Source organism: Orcinus orca, chromosome 21, assembly GCF_937001465.1.
Source record: "Orcinus orca chromosome 21, mOrcOrc1.1, whole genome shotgun sequence".
NCBI lineage: Eukaryota > Metazoa > Chordata > Mammalia > Artiodactyla > Delphinidae > Orcinus > Orcinus orca.
In genome coordinates, this window is record NC_064579.1 from 7,708,366 (window position 1) to 7,731,620 (window position 23,255).

A 23,255-nucleotide genomic window follows, 5' to 3' on the forward strand; every position below is an offset into this window, starting at 1 on the left:
GACCACTGCCAGGCACCCCACAATAATTTGGGATGGATGACATTCCAACAATTTAATTTCTGTGCCTTGCTTCTTTATACTTTAGCTCCCCAGGGCATATTTTACATTTATGTTCTGCAAATAACAGAGCATATGTTTCAATTCCCTACACTTATTTTTCCTCAAACTCATTCCCAGTGAACAGCTTCAGTCTTGTCTAGGGCTTCTTGTTCGGAGCTCTGAAAATGCGCCTTCACAGAGGAACCGTTTGGGACTCATAGAAGACGCTATCAGAACTTTGAGTTTTCAACCCAAGTGCCTCTCAAGTCAGAAGGGAAACAAGAAAAAAATCTGTTTCATCGCGATTTCATCTCACATTCTTTGATGAACGTTAAACAAACGTGGCCAATAAATGGGTTGATCTTGGCACTTCCTCCATGTGTGTGGAAATGTACACACACAGACACACAAGGATGGGAAGACAGAAGAGTGGGCCAATCTAGTCAACCAGTGACTACTGAGAGGCACCTGAGTGCCAGGCACTACGTAAGAAAGAGGAAATCAAAGTATTCAAACTCAACATGCAACTTCATATAGTTCTGATGTGTATATATATACTCTTCTTTTTGAAAGGGCAGGGTTCGTACCTTTTCCAGATCCCACACTTGCAATTTACAGATGCTTACAAGAACAGTGCCTGTTAATACGGCCGCCTACTCATGTCCCATCAATCTCCTATCTGGCAAATCTCACCAGGCGGAAGGCATCACACATTGACACTCAGACATACTTAGACAACTTTCCTTACCACATCTGAGAACACTGACCGAGGAAGATTTAGAGAACTGGAAGTTTAGAAACAAAATCATCATTGGGGCTGTACTGGAGGGCTATTTGCCTGAAATGAAGTTTTTAAGGAAGCGATTGATATAGGAAAACCAAACAATCATCAGCTTGAAACAAATTGCAGGCGCAAGTCACTAAACTACTTAGATGGTCAGTTAGTGGAATGGTAGCATCAGACTAGTTCTACTACAGAGTTCATTGTATAAGAGAAGATGTTTGATATTTTAGGTGGGTTAGTTCTACCCTACAGAGAAATCTGCCAAGGCCCTGCTGGTCCTGACTCAACGCTAGCCAGTTCTTTAACACTTGCAGATCTGATATATTCCCTTTCCTCTCAGCCAACAGGGATGATTCAGAGCACTCCCTAAATCTCGTTGCTCAGAAATCGGAGGAGAGATGGCTCTCTGCCTCCATCCAGTTAGTTAGGTCTTAGATGGCAACTCTGAAGACTAATCTATAGGTACGGTGTCATTTTCAAAGTGACCTGGGCTGTACACCTTGTCAAAACATCAAGAAGATCTTCCAACCCAAAGGAAGAAAACACTCTTGAGAACGATATGGCCATGGATCTGAAGTTTGAATTCAAAAGAGCAACCCCATAAGGAACCCTCATCACTGCGCAGCATAAAGCAACATTACAGTAAGGCTGACAGACACCGATGGTGTTGATTAGGTCAGTTACTGAGGAAGGTTGAGTGTCACTGCAGTAAATTATCGACTAGAGCGTAAACCATACTTCGCTATAAAAATGGTATTTTTCAGTCATGTCAAAGAATGTTTTCAGTGCTTCCTGATCATGTTCTAGGAAATATATTTCAAGGGGGCTTAAACTCTGGGGACCACCCAAAGCTTTTGAGCCAATATGGCTGTCAACCCTAACAGAGCATCTGATGGAGTGTACGGTCCATGCTGAGATGAAGATGGCAAAATCTAATCTCAGTGCTGGTTCTGGTTCGCCATGTAAATCAAGCCAACTTATGGAGCCACGGTGTCTGTCACTCTGACATGGGAACAGTCAACATCTTATAAATGAAACTTACGGGACATCATTATGTAAATATAACACGTTCAAACAAACGCGAGAAAATACACAAACGCACACTTACCACCCACCTGTATTTGGCATTACTAAGCGTCCTCCTAAATGGCCAAAGACACCAGTGGTCCTCAGTTCTGTCCTTGTAGGAAGTGATGACAGATTTTGGATGTAGGGTGTTTTATTTCTGGGATGCACTGTAGTGAAGCTGCGGTTGTTTCCATGGGGAAAAGTCCCGGAATGATTCTTGCCGTGGTACTCAGCTCTCTCAGACACTCCCAGGGAAACCATGAATGAGCTCTGCACTTTGACTTTGATGTCCGACAGAGGGTTAAAGAGTGAGGACTCCGTCATGAGTTCCTTGTCCAGGGGGTCCTGTAGACAGATGGGCCCACTGTATGTTCGGCTTACTGTTAGGTCTGGTTGCATGGAGGAATTCAAGAGCAGGGAGTTACCTGGTTAAAGAAGAATTGATCTGTCACTCAGAAACCGGAAAGCATCGCAGTTAGGACTTTACATCTGCTTCTCCTAACTGCACAGCAAAGGCTCGCCAGCTGCTCCGGTCAAGCCTAGCCCTTCAGACCCACCCTGGGCATCTAAAGCACCTCTAACGGGCTGATCATGAGTGCCCAGAGCCTTGGAATCAGGAGCTCTGGCTTTCACAGTCAGTTCCCTGAATGCCACTGACCAAATGCATCACTTTCCAGAGTTCTTTACATGCTCTCGTCTTTTCAAAACAAGTATTTCTGGCACTCCACCAGGCATCTCACTCAGGTATGATGGTTTATGGGATTATTTTAACTGGCAAAGAGAAGCTTCCAAAAAATAAAAAAGGAAAAAAAGCTGTTTGGGAAGCCAGTTTGGAGCAAAAGTAACATCTGTTCATTTTAAATGGCAAGAGATGACACAGCATGGTGACGAGGGGCTGCTGTTTATAACCGAGGTGGGGTGGGTGCCGGCACATCTCACGTGGGATTCTGGGTAGTTTCTGGGGCTGAGGGAGGACATGATGTGTCCTCGGAGCAAAAGGGTCAGGGGCTTCTCAAACTGCTCCATGTCTGAGTAGCCAGTTGGCTCGAAGAGTATGTATGTCACTCTGAGAGGCAAAGAGGGTACCACACAGGGACAGGAGACTCAGATTCCACACGGGGAGCATCTTAGAATGGCTTCCTTTCTGACTCAAAACAAATGGAGAAAAATAATCCTTACAAAAACATAAGAAATTGGACCTTCTCATCTATTGGGACTTACCAATATTTTTTTTTTTTTTGCCAAGTATAAAAAAAGAAATGCTGTGACATTTTCTTGTGATGAAGTAATCTCATTTATTAGTAAATAACAAAATAACCCTCAGTTCCAAACTTCCCACCCATATTAGTCCGTCAATGTGATATCTCAAATTGAAACCCAAACCATATTAAACGCTTTTCCTCTGGGGCTTGACAAAACGGTTTCAAGTATGATATTTTTGAAAATGTTGCAATTGCAGGCCATAGCGTATTAGCCTCTATTGTTTTTCCATTTTCATAATTTGTAACAATGCCAGCAGGAAATCTATAACCCTGACTTCTCCCACCTCCTTGTTCTGATGCTCTAGGAATCCAAAATCATAGAGGAGGAGGTTTAAAATGAGATGAAATGACCTTATAGATCTAAAGGCACCTTGAGGAGGCATTTTTTTCATGTTTGAGGCTCTTGTGCTAAGACACAGACATAATAAGGAGCTGAGGTTTGTAACAGAACTGCATTGAACTCTCCAGGTACCAGCCTTACCCTGGGTTATGGTTTTCCTGGGCAAGAAGCGGGATTGAAGAACCCTCTCACATCTGAAAAGAGTTTGGAGCCAGACACCAGATACCTGAAAAAGCGTATCTCTGAGTCTCATGGCTGTTTTGTCTTACCTTCTGGAGTTGGCTACTTTTTTTTTTTTTTTTTTTTTTACACGGTATGCGGGCCTCTCACTGCTGTGGCCTCTCCCGTTGCGGAGCACAGGCTCCGCACGCGCAGGCTCAGCGGCCACAGCTCACGGGCCCAGCCGCTCCGCGGCATGTGGGATCTTCCCGGACCGGGGCACGAACCCGCGTCCCCTGCATCGGCAGGCGGACTCTCAACCACTGCGCCACCAGGGAAGCCCCCTGGCTACTTTTAAGAGTAAAGCCAAGAAGCAAAAAACATTTCCTAGAGTTAGACTCAAGTCTAAAATGCCTGATTATCATAATATATACATATGACAGAGTCCACGGTTGAAGAAAAGTTGGCAGCCAACTTGATTCAAGTTTGATCGGGGACAATCCCCCAGTGACCACAAGTTCTTCTTTGGATGTCCTTCGAGGTCCCTGACCTACTCTGCGTATGCCATTCTATTTAAGCCTCACAGTTCACCTTGCTTGGGCTCCATCCATATTTGTTCAAGAAGGGATGTCACTAAGACAACAGAGCAGCAGTGTACGGTGTAGCCTCCCCATGAGTATGGGGGAGAGTAGAATTTTAATAAATGGTTTCTGCTTGTATCACTAGTTTTGTGAATTCTTGGTCAAAGAAAATGGTAAAGTAACTTTGGAAAGGTTACATCCTCTCCTAGAAATTCACAGTGCAAGTACATCCTGAGAAGCGTCACCCTAACGAGATGTGTTTCAACTTGTACAAGTCAGCCTTCCCCAAATGTTCAGGTCAGGGACCCACTCCTCTCACATGCTGCCTGGTGCTCTGTGGAACTCACTGGTGTCCTGTACCAAGGTAAGAGGAAACAACTGGCTTCTAGAACGATACTCACTGCATTTACTGAGTCCCTTCCATAAGCCAAGGGTTTATGACCCATGTTATTCCAGGTGGTTTCATCCTTACAAGAGCCCCCTGAGATAGATGTTAGTATCCCCCCTTTATAGCTATAAGAATTGAGGCTGAGAGAGAATAATTGGTTAACTAGGTCCTACAGCAATTCTGGATTCAAAGCCCCTGAAGTCGTGCACAAAGCTGCCTCCTACACTATCGTATAGTCTCTATTTTTCAAGTGTTAGGGTCAGAGACATTGATATCTTATGATTTGATGGAAGTACAGTTCTAGTTTCTTACACACTACAAAGATCAGCTCCTGGGCTTCCCTGGTGGCGCCGTGGTTAAGAATCCACCTGCCAATGCAGGGGACATGGGTTCGAGCCCTGGTCCGGGAAGATCCCACATGCCGCGGAGCAACTAAGCCCGTGCGCCACAACTACTGAGCGTGCACTCTAGAGCCCGCGAGCCACAACTCAGCCTGCATGCCATAACTAGTGAAGCCCGCGTGCCTAGAGCCCATGCTCCTCGATAAGAGAAGCCACTGCAATGAGAAGCCCGCGCACCACAACGAAGAGTAGCCCCCGCTCACCGCAACGAGAGAAAGCCCACGCGCAGCAGCAAAGACCCAACGCGGCCCAAAGTAAAAATAAATAAAATAAATAAATTTTAAAAAAGATCAGTTCTTCACTGGATGTATTTCTAATTAAATCCTATATACTAAGCTCTGTAACCACACTGAGGGGATGTGTTCTCATCTGAGGTCAACCAGACTCAGACCCAGACCCGAAGCCGAGGTGCCAGAAGTGAGTGGTAAGCGGTCACGCGTCCTGTCTCTCCCGGCCATCTCCCAATTTCTAGTCTGCTTGGGTTCCTGCTTCGCCATCCTGTCCCTACTCCATCACTGCCAAGCAGTGAGACTTCTTGTCGTGTGCTGCAGGTGCTACTGACAAGCAGTAAACAGAGATAAAAGTGACAATATTGACCACGAGGGTCAAGGTAGAAAACTTCATCCATGGAAGCGAGACAATTTCATTTTGTAAAATAAAAGCCATCCGTCTCACCCCCATCTCTCAATCAGGAATAGAGTGGTTCGGATAAGAGAATTAAATGACTCTGTGTTTTAAAAATGAATATTGCTGTAGTTTGACATGATACATTTTCTTTCCCCACAACAGAAGACCGCCTTAACTTGGCAACAGCAGAGTCATTGAGGCTGGGAATTTCATTTTTTCCCTGCCTAACTGGCCCATCAGAGATCCTTGAAAATCCTTTTACTTCTTTAAAATAGAAGCCACAAAAATAACTCCACCTAATAAGTGGTGTAATAAATATGTCTGGTATAGTCGTTGGCCCTTAGCCTTGAATAAGCAGTACTTTAGTTAACTAAATATACATCCCCAAAGCAGGCTGGTTAAAATAGAAAGTTGGGTGATCTGAGATAAAATAACTTGTTAGGCTCACTACATATCAAAGATTTAAATGAGATGCCTCATATAAAATGTCGGTAGGAGTAAATCGAGACCCATTGATCCTCACAGCAGCCAAGGTCTCAGGCACACTCCTCCATCGAACCTGGTGTCCTAAGGAGTGAAGACAATTTGGTAGCGGCTCCCAGTGCCAAGAGCTACCCTCACACAGGACCAAAGAGCGCCAGGGTCTTGCGTGAATGTAGTCTATGGTCCTGGGGACGCAGTGTTGGGGGGCCCTATGCCGCTGACCTTGACGGACTGTTTTGAAGTTGAAGGTCTGGAAGCCACCTGTCAATGCAGAAGAGTCGATGACGTCCACGCCGTAGTCACTCTGGCTCCGTCTGTAAAGTGTGATGCCGACGACCAGGACTGTGACGGCCACGACCGCAGCACCCAAGCCTGAGTACAAAGCGATGTCGCTGGCATTCTCAATGCCTGAAAGACACGAGAGAAATTCTAAATGGCCAACATGGGCACAGGGCCAAAGACCCACCCCGGGACACAGAATGAAATGCTATCGGAATTTTGGGAGATACTGATCAGACGAAATGACAAATGTAGCTAGCTGCGAGCTGGACTCTCTTTCACACAATTATCATGTTTCTAGAAGACCTTGTATAAATCAAAGGGATGCTCGTCAAATAACGTAACTGCATTAAGGTAGCTCACCACAGAATGGAATATGGAACAGAATCAATTTTGCAAAGAATATATTTTTCAAGGAAAAACAGGCAACTCCTTAATTTGCTTGTTTTAGGACGTCCTATTGCCCTGCCAAGTATTTTTTTATATTTTATTTTTGTTGGAAGACACGAGACCCACGTACAATGACAAAATACAGGTGAATTGCTCTGCTTGTCTATGACCTGGGGCGCATGCATTCACAGAGAGCGGTCTAGGGTGAGAGGGTTACGCATAGTCTATGAGTCGAGAGAGGAGACCAGAGCTCACAAGTATGAACTTGAGCTTTGGCACGTCACTCAGTTCATTAGAATAGTGACAGACATCAGGGTATTTACAATCATTATGAGCGACTTTCTGTTGTGAGATATGAAAAGGGTTTGGTCCCAGGCGCTCTTATGTCCACGGTAAATGTTTTCTGGTACCAATTAAATGCTCGACTCTAATACTTTTTTTTGTGGAAGAGGACTGGTCTCTAAGAGGACACATGCTGTTTCTCCCATACCTCTCCTACTCCATCCTATTGAATGCATGGGCAAAGCAAAAATAAAAGCGTTAGTTTGAATTTAGATTGTGGGTGTCTCCCCATACCCCAAGGTAAGCTGTAGCTGCTTCCCAACCCTTTTGCTAGCTGTACACTGGGTGTGGTTCATTCCGGAAGAGATTCATAACGGCTACTGCAACTCAGCATGACATTTACCCAAGACCACATAATCTTAAAAACATGTGTAAAAATGGAAGGTGGCAAGTACTAACTACATGATTGATTTCCCTACAGATTATGCAGTAGGTATACTTAACAGGTCCAGAAGTAATTACTATGTCACCCCTTTTGGGCTTAGCAGATAAAATAAACCCATCATATATTTACCTGGTAATTGCACGACACTCACTCTGCATTCACTGCACCCTAACACGGTACTTACGTTACCGACTGAGTAATACTAACCATACAAGTCCATTTATTTTCAACGAAGTTAGTGGACTATAAAAGAAGGTGCTACCAAATTAAAGAGGGAACAAGGAAATCAAGCAGAACCGGTTCAGTAACAGGGCGGTCAACACATAAAAATAATTCGTGAGGAGAAGAACACAGTCATCCCGAAGAACAGTAACTGAAAGGTCAGAGGATTATCAGACACTTTTCGTAACCACAACAGCCTGAGAGGTATGGAGAAACAGGGTGTGATTTAGGCTTTAGTTCAACTTCATGATGGACCAAATGGGAGAGGGAGAGGGAGAGGGATGGGGCATTGGTGGTGGTCTTCCCTAGACACCCAGAACCATGGGGATGATGATCGATACCAACCCCAAATGTCTACCTATGTCATGTGGGGAGAAAGGACGGCAGCTATCACCCCACTTACAGTCTCACCCTCCCTCTACTCAATTAAGTTCCTTGGAGGGAATCGTTAGAGCAGGGAGAGGACACAGAACACCACAGGTGCAGCAAGCCAGGGTACCAGGAGCAGTGAGAGAACTTTGGATTGGAACCAATTAGCCTTCCCCCACCCCTCCCCTCCAGGTCCTTGGGCGCTGCTGACTGATGACCACCACCTTAAAAGGTGTATCTGGGGAGAAGACACCTGCTCGGCAACTGAGCACACAGAGCAAGAGTCTGACAGTGGCCTGAACGCAGCTGCTCTCTTGCAGAGTCGGCGAAGTAGACACAAAGGCATCTTTAGCTTCCCAGGTACTAAAATAGGACCAGGAGCCGGAGGATGACCAGGGTGAAAGTACTTCTGCTGAAAATGGACATCACTGGACACGAAATCCTGAAACAAAACTAAGTAGCAGGAACAAGCTGTCTTTGTTCCCCTGGATTCCTATCTTGTTCTTTATGTGTCCACCCTCTTGCTACCTAGGTAACCAGAATTCTCTGCCCTCCGGATACAAGTCCTGCTTTAGGAAAGGACCCTACTTATGCCTTCAGACGGAGGTATGGATGTTGGATATAGCTCATTGTGTTTCCTCTTCCAGGAATATGTGCAGAATGTATTTGACTTAAGAGAATGAAATACTGAATTACAGAATTTTAAAAAATGAATACGGGGACTTTGGGGATAGGGTAGGGAAAGAAGGGAGAGAGGTTTGTTCAGAGAGCACTGCTTCCTATGAGGCTCACCCTGGCACTTGGCGGGACAGTCTGATCTAAAAGCAGAAGTCCGTGGACTCCTACAGAAAGATAAGCAAAGGGGGATTTATTTTACAAGAACAATCTGTCCGGGGAATTCTCAGGTTCAGGATCTAATAATTTCATTCAGTCAACATAACACTTGTGAAGGCTCAACCACGCAGCGGAAATGATACAGGGGTGAATTAACATGGGGTCCATATTCTCAGTTGTTTCTTGTTTAAAACTGGTAAAAGACAAGGTGGTGATGGGACCCTGGTATCCAGGTGCAGCTGCAGAGGTAGACACAAGTCATCAAAGACACGTGTGTGCGTCTCAAGAGATGTAGTCAGTCATCCTTATAGCTCAAATTCTTCTAAAGTTGGGTCACCCTGCTTCTTTTTCCTCTTTTTTTTTTTTTCTCGTCTCTGTCTATCTGCTTTCACTTCACCTCATTCTTTCTTCTTTTCTTTTCCCCCTCTGCCCCACCATTTTCTAATCTATTTCTCCAGGACAGTAGAGTGGGTTTCCCTATAAGGGTTCCTGTGTGCTCACAAACGTAATTGATTCCCTTTTCATGTGTGTGCAGGACAGGCCCCAGGAGAACCTGAGGTTTAGTTCCACGCTTTTCACCAGAGTCTCATGGGAGAAGGGGAAGGCTGGGTGTAGGTGTCTGTGAGCACATGGGCACTTGGAGGGGTGCCACTGCAGAATCACCCCAAGAGTGAGTGCGTGCGCGTACGTGTGCACATGAGCACACACTCAGCTCTCGTCAGAACATCAGAAGCCACTGCTGGCTCCTTCCCAGGGGAGCTGCTCCAGTCACATGCCCACAAGGTGCAGCCTCTTCCCAGGACTGGAAAGCTTTCTCTACGTCCAGCCCTGCGCTCCTGCGCTCCACACTGCCTACACCCCAGATTCAACGGTCATTAACCTACCGGCTAGGTGGACCTCTGCTAGCGAAAAGCCCCATTCACCTTTCAGATTATAATGACGGGTCATTGCCCTGTACCCCCCATACCACTAGGCATCTAGGCCCTACCCAACTCTATCTACCCATCTGTCAGGTGCCAGCACAGGGCCTCGTCCTCCAAGAAAGTTCTCCAATCCAGCCAACCCTGCCAACCCATGGTTTTCTAAACTCTTCTATCACTTATGGTTCCTAGAACTCTTTTTGGATCTTCTGATGGTTAATGATCTGACTGCCAGCGCATTCTGTATAACTGCTTTAAGTTCTTCACAAGCAGTTCTATCTCTATCATTTCCCACAGAAACTTGCGTCGAATCATTGTGCAACTGTTTGTTGATCGCTTGCCTGGTCTCAGACTGCGGGAAGAGAAGTAGGAAAGAGATCCCGGTCTGAGGCGGATTGTAGAAGCCCTGCCCCAGAGACCCTCTTTTTCCTTTACGTCCACACACATACACGTCTATACCTGTCTGCTTGCTCTCACACTCATGTGGTGCTGGTTTGTTTCCTCTAAGTGATTTTGAACAAAAGCCTTGGTACCCCCTGACCGATCAGGCTATTTTGTGGGCATAGGGTACTCTTCTCTGAATTTCTGTTTCCCTATCAACGTGTGATTGATGTCTTTCCTGTGTCTTCATCCCTATTTTCCTCTCTCCGAGAGTTGCGAAAGTTTTAGGCCAAGCTCAGAAGGAGACAACGTGTGGTAGAAAAACTTGTGTGTAATCTATAGGCTAAAGAAAACAAAAAGAAAAAAACAAGGACTGGGAAATCTCTTATATTCCAAGCTAGTCAGAAACTACAGAGGAATCTGTTCGTTGCTGGAAGGAGTGTTGAAGCATCTACAGAGAAAGGCTACAAAGATTAATAGTTGGAAACTAGGACCCTGGAAAGGAAATGTTTACGGGTCCATTTGGCCTGGAGAAAGGAGAACTAGAAAGTGGCCTGTGCGGGGCTCTTTCACGCGTGAAGCATTGCTCTAAGAAGAGGCCACAGTAGGTGCCCAGTGAACCTTCATTTTACGATGAAGCTAGTAACGAGCTCTCCACCAGCTCTAACAAGGGCTGAAAAGGAGGACATGGCCTTTTGTTATAGCACTTGGGACTCTGCTTAGATATTAAAATGACCTTTTCTACAAGGAGGGTTAAAAAAAGCCACACTGTATTTCTGAGGGAGCTTATGAAATCTCCTTTCACAGGCTCTCAGAACCGGCGTCACTTGACAGTAGCCTGCGGTTATTTCATTTTTGGGCAAAGTTGGCGAGAAAGGCTAAGTGACCTTTCAAAGCCCCTTTGAACTTCAGAGTTCAAGGACTGGGTATTAGCAAGTTCCTGTCTTCATGAGTTATAATCACACCTAGTCATTCACAGTAACTTATGTCCCCAAAGGAATAAAGCGAAGGGCTCTTTACTTAGCTTGCCTTCCACTCTCCACAGGACTCTCACTGGAAGAACATATTAATGCCACTTAGTTATGGAAATTTAGCTCAATTCCCATGTTATGAGGTTAACTACGTATCAGATTAGAATCTATTTCACAGGATCAGATAGGTACATCAAATGAACAAAGGAGCACAACAAAATGCCTTTCAAGACATATAGCTAGGGAGTTTGGGACATGTACACACTGCTATATTTAAAATGGATAACCAACAATGACCTACTGTATAGCACGGGGAACTCTGCTCAATATTCTGTAACAACCTAAATGGGAAAAGAATTTGAAAAAGAATAGATCCATGTATATGTATAACTGAATCACTTTGCTGTACACCTGAAACTATCACAACATTGTTAATCAACTATACTCCAATGTAAAATAAAAAGTTAAAAACAATATGCTAGGGCTTCCCTGGTGGCGCAGTGGTTGAGAGTCCGCCTGCCGATGCAGGGGACACGGGTTCATGCCCCAGTCCGGGAAGATCCCACATGCCGCGGAGTGGCTGGGCCCGTGAGCCATGGCCGCTAAGCCTGCGTGTCCGGAGCCTGTGCTCCGCAACGGGAGAGGCCACAACAGTGAGAGGCCCGCGTACCGCAAAAAAAAAAAAAAAAAAAAAAAAAAAAAAAAAAGCTATTCTGTTTTATCTCATTAGATATTATAAAATGACCACTGCTCCCGTTTCAGGGAAAAAAACACCTCAGCAACTTGAATTGGTACACATGTGAGGCAGTGAATTACTAGGGAATTAACACAAATATTCACAAAGAGAGGGCTGAGAGAGGCAAAATAAATAGGAGGCTAAAGAACCAGCTGCTGTGCTGGGCTCCCGGGAAACAGCCATCTCCGGACCAGTCCCTCCTCATCCCAGCACAGGCAGTGCTACGTAGATACAGAGTGATGTACCCAAGTATTTAATTGCAGGCGGAAACCTAACAGAAGTTATTGTTCGAGTTGTTTATACTTGCTGTCATTGAGAAGCACCATTTTTTTCTTTAACACATCAGGAAATAGCTTTTAAATGGTCAGCTATGGTCAACCATGGTAAGCAATTCCGATTATATCTGCATTGCTTCGACTCTCAAAATCCCGTCACCAATCACCATCTCGCTTTTCCAACTTGCCATCCTCCAAAACCTCGTTATTGTTGTCATTAATAACAACAGCAGCACATTCTTAAACAGCACTGACTACGTGCAAGGCACTGTTCTACTACTTTACACTTATTAACTCATTTTAATCCTTCCAACAACCTTGTAAAAATGCGCCCATTTAAATGTGTAAACTGAGGCCAGAAAATCACTTGCCTTGCCCAGAGCCTCACGATTGGTAAGTAGCAGAGCTGGGATTCAATCCAAGGCAGTTGGCCGCAGAATCGATTCTCTGGCTCATTCTCTAGTCAGCTGTTAACCTCTGTCCTGGTCACACTGCCTGATACTGAAACCGTGTACCAGCCCCTGTGTCCTCGTCTTCTGAAGTAAAAGTTCGACTCCAAAGTTAATGATTGGGCAACGTTAAGATGTAGAAATAAAGACTAGCTGTTGGGCTGGGGAACTGGTAACAATTTAGATGATAATTCTGCCACATAGCAGAACTCCCAGTTCCCTGAAAGATACAGATAAAGGCCTGACACACATTCCTAAATTGCTTTTCTAGGAAGTAGACCGCCACCAGATGAAGACTGCTGCCCACAAGAACACAGGCCCTAGACCGGTTGAAACCAGAAGGTTGATAATGCCGACTCCCAATGACCTCACCATCAGCCGATCCGAAGGACGTCCATGAGCTGATCACGCCCTGCTCCTTGAACCATTACTATAAAACTCCTCACTGCCCCCTCCAGGGCAGGACACACAGGCTTGAGGGCGTTAGCCCGTTGTGGTCCCCTTTGCCTGCCAAAGCAACAAGGCTCGCTCTTTCTATTTCATCCCAAACTCTGTCTCTGAGATTTCATCCGGCACCAGTGTACACAGGCCGAATTTCGGCAACAATACCTCTTGCTGGCAAGGGTAACCCAGTAAAGGAGCACTAAGCTTGTGTTTGCTTCTCTGAGAGCTACAGGTGTGATCACATTCTCATCCTCACAACCAAGTCTATTGAGGTAGGTATTATATTTCCTCTTTCACGATGATGACTTAGGTGCAGATAAGATAGAGACTTGCTCAAGGCTTTGCCATGAGAAAATGGCCAAGGCAGCATTTGGACACCCATCTGGCTTCACTCCCAAATAGCTTAACCATTAGGGTGGCTCCCTGCACTGAGGTCAACCTGCCCCGCTGGAGAAACTCACCAACTAGACTGGTGGGTATCACCAAAAATCCAATGCTTTGCAAACTCACCGGGGCCTTCCTTGCAGCCGAATAATTATTGTCTTCATGTCCTATGACCAAATAACGCTTTTCATCAACACAGTTACTCTGAACTTTGTTTCCTTTCTTCAACACCGCTGCTTCTCACTAGCCCCTTTTCTAGTTGAAAAAACAGAGGCCCTCCTATGTGAGTTCCTCCTCCACAACTCAGAATTCCTCTGCTCCTTCCCACATTTTTCCTTTCCTTTTCCCTGTTCCCTGAACAGCTGCTCCTCTGTGTCAGGCCAGCTCCGATCCGCCCTCTCCTGCGTCCGCGGGGGCCTGGCTTTGTTCATTATTCCCTTTCGGCCTTGCATCTTTCAACTCTGCCTCCACACATGAGCCTTGCCTTCTGCCTGCAGACACAGCCTGGTCTCCCTAATCACCTCCCGCCCAAATCCTTCTCCCGACTCTCTGATAAACCTTGCAAAGATGCAGTATCTTTTCACATCCACGAAATCCTTAGCTCTTTGTTGAAAAGAACTTAAAGCTTTTTTTTTTTTTTTTTTTTTTGCGGTACGCGGGCCTCTCACCGCTGTGGCCTCTCCCGTTGCGGAGCACAGGCTCCGGATGCGCAGGCTCAGCGGCCATGGCTCACGGGCCCAGCTGCTCCGCGGCATGTGGGATCCTCCCAGACCGGGGCACGAACCCGTGTCCCCTGCATCGGCAGGCGGACTCTCAACCACTGCGCCACCAGGGAAGCCCAAAGCATTTGTTCTTAACATTAAACCTTTCGTGATCCATGTTCCATAATTTCCCTAACCACTTAACCTCTGTCCTGCTGAAACAAAAGAATAAATAGAATACATGCATATGATGAGAAAATGTTTTAGGAACTATAAAAAGTTACACTACACCAAGAGAAAATTTATCCTCCAACTAAGCCAGACAGAGAAACACATATAATACTATATGATATCACTTATATGTGGAATCTAAAAAAAAAAAAAAAAGGATACACATGAACTTATATACCAAAGAGAAATAAACCCACAGACATAGAAAACAAATTTATGGTTACCAAAGGGGGAAGGGGAGGAGGGATAAATTAGCAGTTTGGGATTAACATATACACACTACTACATATAAAACAGATAACCAACAAGGACCTACTGTATAGCACAGGGAACTCTACTCAATATTTTGTAATAACCTATAAGGGAAAAGAATATGAAAAAAACCCGATATATATGTATATATAACTGAATCACTTTGCTGTCCACCTGAAATTAATACAACATTGTAAATGAACTATACTCCAATAAAAAAATAAAATAAAATTGAAAAAAATAAAAGTAACCATTCTTGATAGTATCTTTCTTTGAGATCTTTCAGGGAAAAAAAAGTAAATTTCCTTTTTTTTTTTTTTTTTTTTACCATTTTTACTCGAAAAATTCTATTATCCTTATATTTCTAAATTATATTTCCTTTCCTGTATGTTGCTCTTTGCCCCCACCATGTACAGTATCTTGTAGACCTTTCCTCTATCAGAACCTACAGACCCGCTTCACTTCTTTTTACACGTGTCTAAGCCCATTGCCAGGCTGTATAATGGTGTAACTCGTTCACTATCTCTGTCTTATTTGGTTGTTCTCTTACCCTTTTAGAGTCTGGCTCTTGCACAAACCACTGTTTCCTCTTGAAGACTGGTCTCAAACACTCCATTAGTAGTAATGTTCTTTTTCTTATTCTTTTCCACTGCTCTGCAGTAGAAACACAAGAATAGCCAACCCTCCCTCTAGGGGAAAGAAAAAGTCCCTTAAATTTGATTCTCCTAACATCTCTTTTCTTATTGTTTAGGAACTACCCTTCCTTCTCAAAGTTCTATAAAAGATCTTTAAAGCTCAGTTCTTGGCCCCTCTTGCTCATCTAATCGGATCATCACTCACACGCAGACAGCGCTAACTATTCCTCCGATGACAAACGGTCTCAAACCAAGATCTCCTGCCTCATCGCGTATGTGAAGACCTCATCCAACATTTCCTCCGGCTCGATGGATAATACCATCACGCAACTATGTGTTGCGCTAACATCTCAAATTTGTCATCTGACTGATGAATTCACCATTCTTATCTCTTCAGATACTTTCTTTTCTTGAATTCCCTTTCTCTAGTAATGACATCACCAGAGACCAGGCTCGAGACGGAGAGTCATCTTTCCTCTTCTTGCCATCGACCCCTTCCCCAGACCACTGACACGCCTTACTGATCGGATCCCCAGTGCCTCTCACATCTCTGTTTCAACAGGAGGCACCCACATTGCACAGTCTCATCTTACCTGGTACCGAGGCCCCAGTCTTCGTTCACTCTGAACCACTTTACACATGGATTACTCTCTCCAAACACGGTTCTGGCACTGACCTTTCAATAACTCTCTAGTAGGTGTTGAGTTCACTCCAACAGGGACTTTCCTTACAGCTCAAGACACTTTCTGCTCTGCCCCATTCTATTTTTCAACTGCTTTTGCCCATTTCTCATCCATAGGGACCCTACTCTTTGGCTAAATCTGGCTACAGGCATAACTCAAAGATACCACTACAATAAAGCAAATATCGTAATAAAGTAAGTCACACAAATTGTTTGCTTTTCCAGTTAAAAGTTATGTTTACACTATACTGTAGTCTGTTAAGCGTGCAATAGTATTATGTCTGAACAAAACAATGGATATACCTTAACTAGAAAATACTTTATTGCTAAAACATGGTAGCCATCATCTGACAACACAAGGTGGCCACAAACCTTCAATTTGTAAAAAGAAAAAAAAAAAATAAAGCAGTATCTGTGAAGCTCAAGAAAGCAAAACACAATAAAATGAGGTCTGCCCATATCCACTTTTTTCAAGTAGAACTTGTACTTCAGTAGACTTCTTTTTGTTCAGACTTTTTGCTTTCACTGAAAGGCTCTCTCCTCTAATATTTGTTTTAATTCTAACCGTCCTTCCAAGACTGACAGTAAAGATAATCTATTCTATAAAAAATATTTCTTTTAATTAATTAATCAATTAACTAATTTATTTATTTTTTGCTGTGTTGGGTCTTCGTTGCCACAAGCGGGCTTTCTCTAGTTGCGGTGAGTGGTGGCTACTCTTCGTTGCGGTGCGCGGGCTTCTCATTGCAGTGGCTTCTCTTATCAAGGAGCACAGGCTCTAGGCGCACGGGCTTCAGTAGTTTTGGCATGCGGGCTTCAGTAGTTGTGGCTCGCGGGCTCTAGAGCGCAGGCTCAGTAGTTGTGGTGCATGGGCTTAGTTGCTCCGCGGCATGTGGGACCTTCCCGGACCAGGGCTCGAACCCGTGTCCCCTGCATTGGCAGGCGGATTCTCAACCACTGCGCCACCAGGGAAGCCCCCAAAATATTTTTTGATAATGCACATTCACGTGTTTTATTCTTCCTTCTAAGTTGCCAGATCAAGCAAATACAAATATGACATAGTTAAATTTGAATTTCAGATCAAGAATGAATAACTTTAGTAGAAGTATTTCTCATGCCATATTTGGGACATGCTTATGCTAAAATGTATTCAATGTTGATCTGAAATTCAAATGTAACTAAGGGTTCTGTATTTTATCTGGTAAGTCTACCTTCAGACTGCAAAAAGAACTGTGTTTTTTCCCGTCAGATACGAAGACCAAGGTAAAATGAGAAATAGAGTCAAAAAGCAGGATTTGAACTCCTGTCCTTGAGAAAATGACTTCACTTTCATTTTCTATTCTGGAAATTAAAGATATAAGCTCTAACTTTGAATACACTAACACGTGGAAAGATGGGGCCTGTGAATTCACATTTTTAGCGAGTGCCCTGGGTTCCTCTGATGCTGATGAACATTTTGGTCCGTCACTTATTCACTGTGTCTGTGCTTAGTTCCGAAGTATTGAATGAACGAAATCCCATCACGTCCAGTAAGGTCAATGATATTCTTGAAAATGGTAATAAGAAAAGGTATACACTTACAATGGAATAAAAATTAGGTAATAAAAAGATTGAACATAGTAAGAAAATTATAAATGTTGCACATATGCATGGGTTGAATTGATTCGCAGTAGGAGTGATTCTGAAGGACAAAGCAAGTCACGCAATTTGTGGGAAGTGCTGTTTATGTAATGGAAAATAATCAGCAGGAGATGAAGAAAAATGCTGGGTAAAATAGAAAAAAAATGTGCTTTACATCATGGCTAGAAGATTAGCACTGATGCCAGTTGCCTCATGTTAGTTTAGAAGAATCTAGAAGTCTATTGAGAACTTAAAGATATTATGGTTCAAAGTCGCAGATCGTTCTATGGGTTCAAGGTACCATTCAGGTCTACACAGCCTGAAAGAGAATGGTCCAAATTACCAGTGCAGACTGTGCATCTTCTGAGGAGTTCCCTAACCCTATGAGGATCATAAAGAATGTGTATTCCCAGAACCCACATCGTTCCACTATGGATGAAAGCAGTGCACTTGGGGAAAAGATGCAGAAGGGAGCGTTAGTAAGGAGACGAGAAATACCTAATGTTCAGACGTAAGGACACATTTGGGTCATTCTTTGATAGAAATGATTCTGGGAAGCAGCCAGGTTGGACTTTAACCTAGCACCTGACACAGAAGAGATGATTATTAAAAACTACCTGGCACAGAATAGATGATTATTAAAAACTATCTCCTTACTTCCCCTCTTCTCAAATCCTTGATTATCTTCTACCTTGTATTGAAGTTGTGGGGAAGAAGCCTTTCTTACTGTTTCCTTCACACTTCACCGGGCCAGGACTATTTATATAGAATAATTGTGCAATAAATATCTACTACATGAATGAGTTAAAATAAATATAAAGAAGCAAAGTCTTTATTTTCACCTTAACAATAAAAGGCTCCGTGCAGAGTTAGCAGGAAGATGTAAGACCATAATAACAAGTATGAATTGAACATCTAATACATGCTAGGCACAGTGGTAAACGCCACAAGCATAAGGGTGAACAAGATCCTATACCATCTACCAGATGGCAGGAATTATGTCTAGCAGAGAGGGAATCCAGCCTGGGATAAAGGCAATGAACATATGGTGTAGAAATAGGGAAACTGCTTGATACTGAGCCAATTACAGGAGTAACTAACTCAGACTTGGGGGCTGGGGGGAAGATGGTGAATGCTTTGCAGAAGTGAGACCCAAGCCAAAACTTGGAGGAAGGACAAATTCAACAGGTTAAGATTAGGGGGAGAGAAAGTTTTCTGGCAGAAGTAACAGAACGTATAAGGAACTTTATGCCAACATGGGCCCAGGGTATTCAGACAACTAAGAATCTTTGTTTGGCTGAAGAATACGAGAAACGGTGAGAGGGTAGGAAGGAAAATACCTAATGGTTCAGGGGCTCGAGAGAAGCTGATACGCTTAAGAAAAGCCATCTCAGACCAGATCACAAACATTAAGTACTTCGGACTTTATCTTAAAAATAATGGTCAGCTAACGAAAAGGCTTGAACACAGAGGTCATGTGACCAGAACTGATGTTTTCAAAAGATCAGATAAATTGATGTCAGCCAAGATTGGATATAGGAAGCAATGGTAGAAATCCTGGTTGGGAAGAAAGGTGGCCTGAACTTCAAAACATTTTTGTCTGGGACCCTTTTCTTTTCCCTTGGTTTTCCTCTTACTACAACTGGCTGTTACTTTTCTGTCTCCTCTGCAGTGACTTCTGACCTTCTCTACATCTAAATGTTGATGTCCTCCAGCGCTGAGTCCTCAGATACCTTCTCTATTCACACTCATTATTCGGTGATCTCATTCAGCCTAATGGCTTTAAGTATCATCTGGACAGTGACAAGCCCCAGATTTATGTCACCAGCCAGGACTCTCCTCTGACCTCCAGACTCATATATTCAGCTGCCTGTTTAACCTCTCCATTTAGATGTTTAAGAAGTATCTCAAATCCAGCATTTATAAGACTGAACCCTTGAGTCTCCCTCCAGATGTGCTAAACCAAGTTCTCCCCAGATCGGTGACGGCAAGTCCATCCTTCTAGTTGCGTAGCCCAAATTCTGGAATCATCCCTAATGCTTTTCCTTCTCTCAAACTCTATATCCAATCCACCAGCAAATCCTTTTGACTCTGCCTTCAAAAGATATCTATCATGGATTATGGCCCGTTTCTACAATTTCCAATGCATTCTGTCTGGCCCAAGCCACAGTCATCTTGAATCTAGGTTATTATAATAGCCTGGGTATTGTAACAGCCTAGATTATTTTAATAGATTATTGTTACAATAGATCATTGTAACAGATTTTCTTGCTTCTGCTCTGGTTCCCTGTATGTTTACACTCAACACAGCAGGTAGAGTTTATCCTTGAAACTAGTCACTATGAATAAACCCCCTCAATGGCTTTCCATCTCGCTCACATGAAAGGTCAAAGTCGTTACAATGGCCTATGATACACGTGGCAGCTTTTCCCTGTGCCCCACTTCTTTGACCTGAGCTATTATGACTCTTCCCTTTGCCGCTCTGCTCCAGATACCTGCCCTAATTGTTCCTCGGATACAAGCTCCCACCACACAGCCTTGGCATCCTGCTGTCCCCTTGGCCTGGAATGTTCTCCTCTCAGATATCTAGAATGTTTGTCCTTGTTTTCTTTCAGGTCTCTTCTTAAATGTGATTTTATTAGAGACCTTCTCTGAACACCTTATACAAAAAAGCAACACTCCCTCCATCCCCGCCTGAGCCCCTCATCCTGCTTTATTCCTCTTCACAACACATCACCACCTCCACAGCACTGAGCACTCTTATTTTCTGGTTTTTTCCATCTCCCCTCACTGTAAGCTTTGTGGGAGCAGAAACTGTATCTGTCTGGCTCAAGTGTTGATTCTCCACCACCTAGAACATGTCCTAACCCATGGGAAGCACTTGATGAATAGCTGCTGAATGAATGGAGGGATGGATGTGCAAGAGAGAAAATGGAGAAAGTCAGTGAACTTGATCTATGTAGGTGGCAGAACGGTTAGACGGTAGTGATTCATTGGATACTGAGCTGGAGAAGGGAGAGGAAAAAGACAGGGGTCTAGGAGGCTGTCCAAGTGTGGGACCCAGCTGAGTTAAAGGCATAGTATTCACTGAACTAGAGAAGATGGGAAGAGGCCTGGGTTAAAAACAGGGACAGAAAAGGACACATTCAATTTTGAAAAAGCTGAGATTCAGGTTATTGGGAGACGTTCAACTGGCGAAGTCCTGGAGGTAACTGACTCTAGAACGATTAATGGGATTCGTGTGTAGCGTGTGTTTCTACTAGTCACAAAACAACTACGTGGAAAGGAGATGGAGAAAGAATATGTTCTGAGTTATTTTCTAGGGGGAAGCTGAATCCTTTTCATCCCTAAGGTGAACTTACTGAAGCAGTCGCTCCTTGGGGGCTCACAGCCCCTCAGATAGCCTCATCCCCAAGCCCCCAGGAGTCTGTCTGCACATGACCATCCATCTTCCAGCCTGATTCTGGGGGTACATGTTTGCCATTCAGAACCTACTACATTTTACTGCACTTCCTGACATTGTTACACAACATTTATTGAAAGCACATTTGCTGGTAATGAAGTTTCTATTAACTATGATTAAATCTCCTAAAACACCTGAAGATAATTTAAGACGTGCAGAAGCAGAAAATGAAACATTCCGTTTAGTACATTAGGAAACGTAATTGATTAAATTATCTCATTTACAATAAGTGCTTTCAGGAGCGATGCTGTGCACACATTTTCCCCCGTTTGTCATTAAGGTTTGCCAACAGGCATCTTAAGATTTCACTTTCTTTTCACACCTCCCCGCAACTCAAAGCCGGATCCTCAGCCCGCCTCACACGGATCTGCCCGGGAGGCTCCGAGGGATGGTTTCCATCCAACCAGCCTGGCAGAGGCTCATGTGCACAGCTATATATAGGAACAGGTTGCTTCTCAATTATCTTCATAATTGACTTTGATTTTGCATCAGTGATGATTCACGGAATCTTCAGCGAAGCCCCTCTCTCTCAACGAACCACCGCAGCCCGCCTTCATATAACGCACTCCGCCTTCATATAACGCACTCCGCCTTCATATAACGCACTCCTAACCGTGCAGCCTCCAGAACCCGGAGCCGGCGCCTCTGGGAGCCTTTTGCAATCACATCGATTCTGTTAAGGTTTTATTTTTAGGAAATCACAAATTAAAACAGTTTAAGCGATTCCGTGGCAGTATCCAGCAATTAAGCGTGGTGTAGAGGAGCGAGAACCCCAAGCAAAACCTCATTCACGAGTCCCCGAGGACCAGAACTAGCCACTGTGGGGCTTATGGCTGGAACGTACCCAAATTTGTACCCAAATTAGAATGGCACAGGACTCACAAACTGAGCGTGAAATTAATGTTCAAAAAACACACATGCATTTCTGAGGAACTGTCCCATTGGCCGCCACATGGATACCCATAATCTTGCTTGGGCGGCACACGGGGGCCAGCGGAGGGTGAGGGCTCTGTGACCAGGAAGCCCCGGGGGACCACTTACTCCAGCAGTCCCTCTGAGGCCTTGGCCCAGACACAAGCTGAACACCCAGTGCCCCCTTTTCTCCTCCACCCTCACATGCGTGCGCACACGCACACCCCCCCATCAGGCTTCCCCACCTTCAGTCTTCCCATGAGTTCCAAATCCAGCATGCATGACTCCGGAGGGCTACTGCCTAAGTCCCAATAACGACTTTATGGGCAGCAGACAGCAGGGAAAACAAGAAGGTTTGTTTCTGTTGTTCTGTAAAGTTCTCAGGCTCCAGAAGTTATGGCATCTTTCTATCTCAAGCCTGCCTGAAGCAACATCTGAAGTATGAACATCACAGCTTCACTGCATCTTTCTCTCATGTCACCTGACCCCCATCCCAAGGCACCGATTTCTGTCTATTTTCACAGGGTCTTAATTCTTTCAAAGAAGGTGGTTAATCGAAGCTGTTAACTCTCCCATGCTATTTGAATTTAATACCCTAGGATTTAAAAGATCAAAAGCCATTCATTTTCGACCAAAATAGGAGATACTGGTCAAGAACGTCTTTCACAAGCTTTACAAACCAAACTGGCTAGGGAGCTGTCTCTTTCTACCATTGCTAAGAGCTGCAATGCAGATGCCCTTCTATATGGACTCTGACGTCTATATGATACCGTGGTATACTTTACACATTTCTGAGAATCACTGGGGGAACATATTAAAATGTAGATTCTCAGGAGCTGCCCCTGCACTGGGTGTTCAAATTAATTTGTTCTATTCTGAGGGGGGGTATATTTAACAAGCTCCCACCATAACTCAAGATTCTGATGCATGTGGTCGCTTATCTAAGTTTCGAGATTTTTTTTTTTTTTTTTTTTTTTTTTTGCAGTACGCAGGCCTCTCACTGTTGTGGCCTCTCCCATTATGGAGCACAGGCTCCGGACGCACAGGCTCAGCGGCCATGGCTCACGGGCCTACTCGCTCCGCAGCCTGTGGGATCTTCCCGGACCCGGGCACGAACCCGTGTCCCCTGCATCGGCAGGCGGACTCTCAACCACTGCGCCACCAGGGAAGCCCCTCGAGAGAACTATTTTTCTAAGAAACATAGTTCTCAATCCAAGCTGCACATGGAAATCACCTGAGGAGCTTT

General features: G+C 44.3%; 1 protein-coding gene across 1 annotated transcript in view; it reads right to left on the minus strand.

The window, feature by feature from the left end:
* The window catches only part of UNC5D (unc-5 netrin receptor D), a 276,418-nt gene that overhangs the window by 76,097 nt on the left and 177,066 nt on the right, over window positions 1-23,255 (minus strand). Inside the window, exons 9-11 of the mRNA XM_049704290.1 lie at window positions 7,292-7,306; window positions 6,355-6,540; window positions 1,939-2,316 (exon numbers count right to left, since the gene is read on the minus strand). Of these exons, the coding sequence (XP_049560247.1) occupies window positions 1,939-2,316; window positions 6,355-6,540; window positions 7,292-7,306 (579 nt within the window). The remainder of the gene's footprint in view (window positions 1-1,938; window positions 2,317-6,354; window positions 6,541-7,291; window positions 7,307-23,255) is intronic.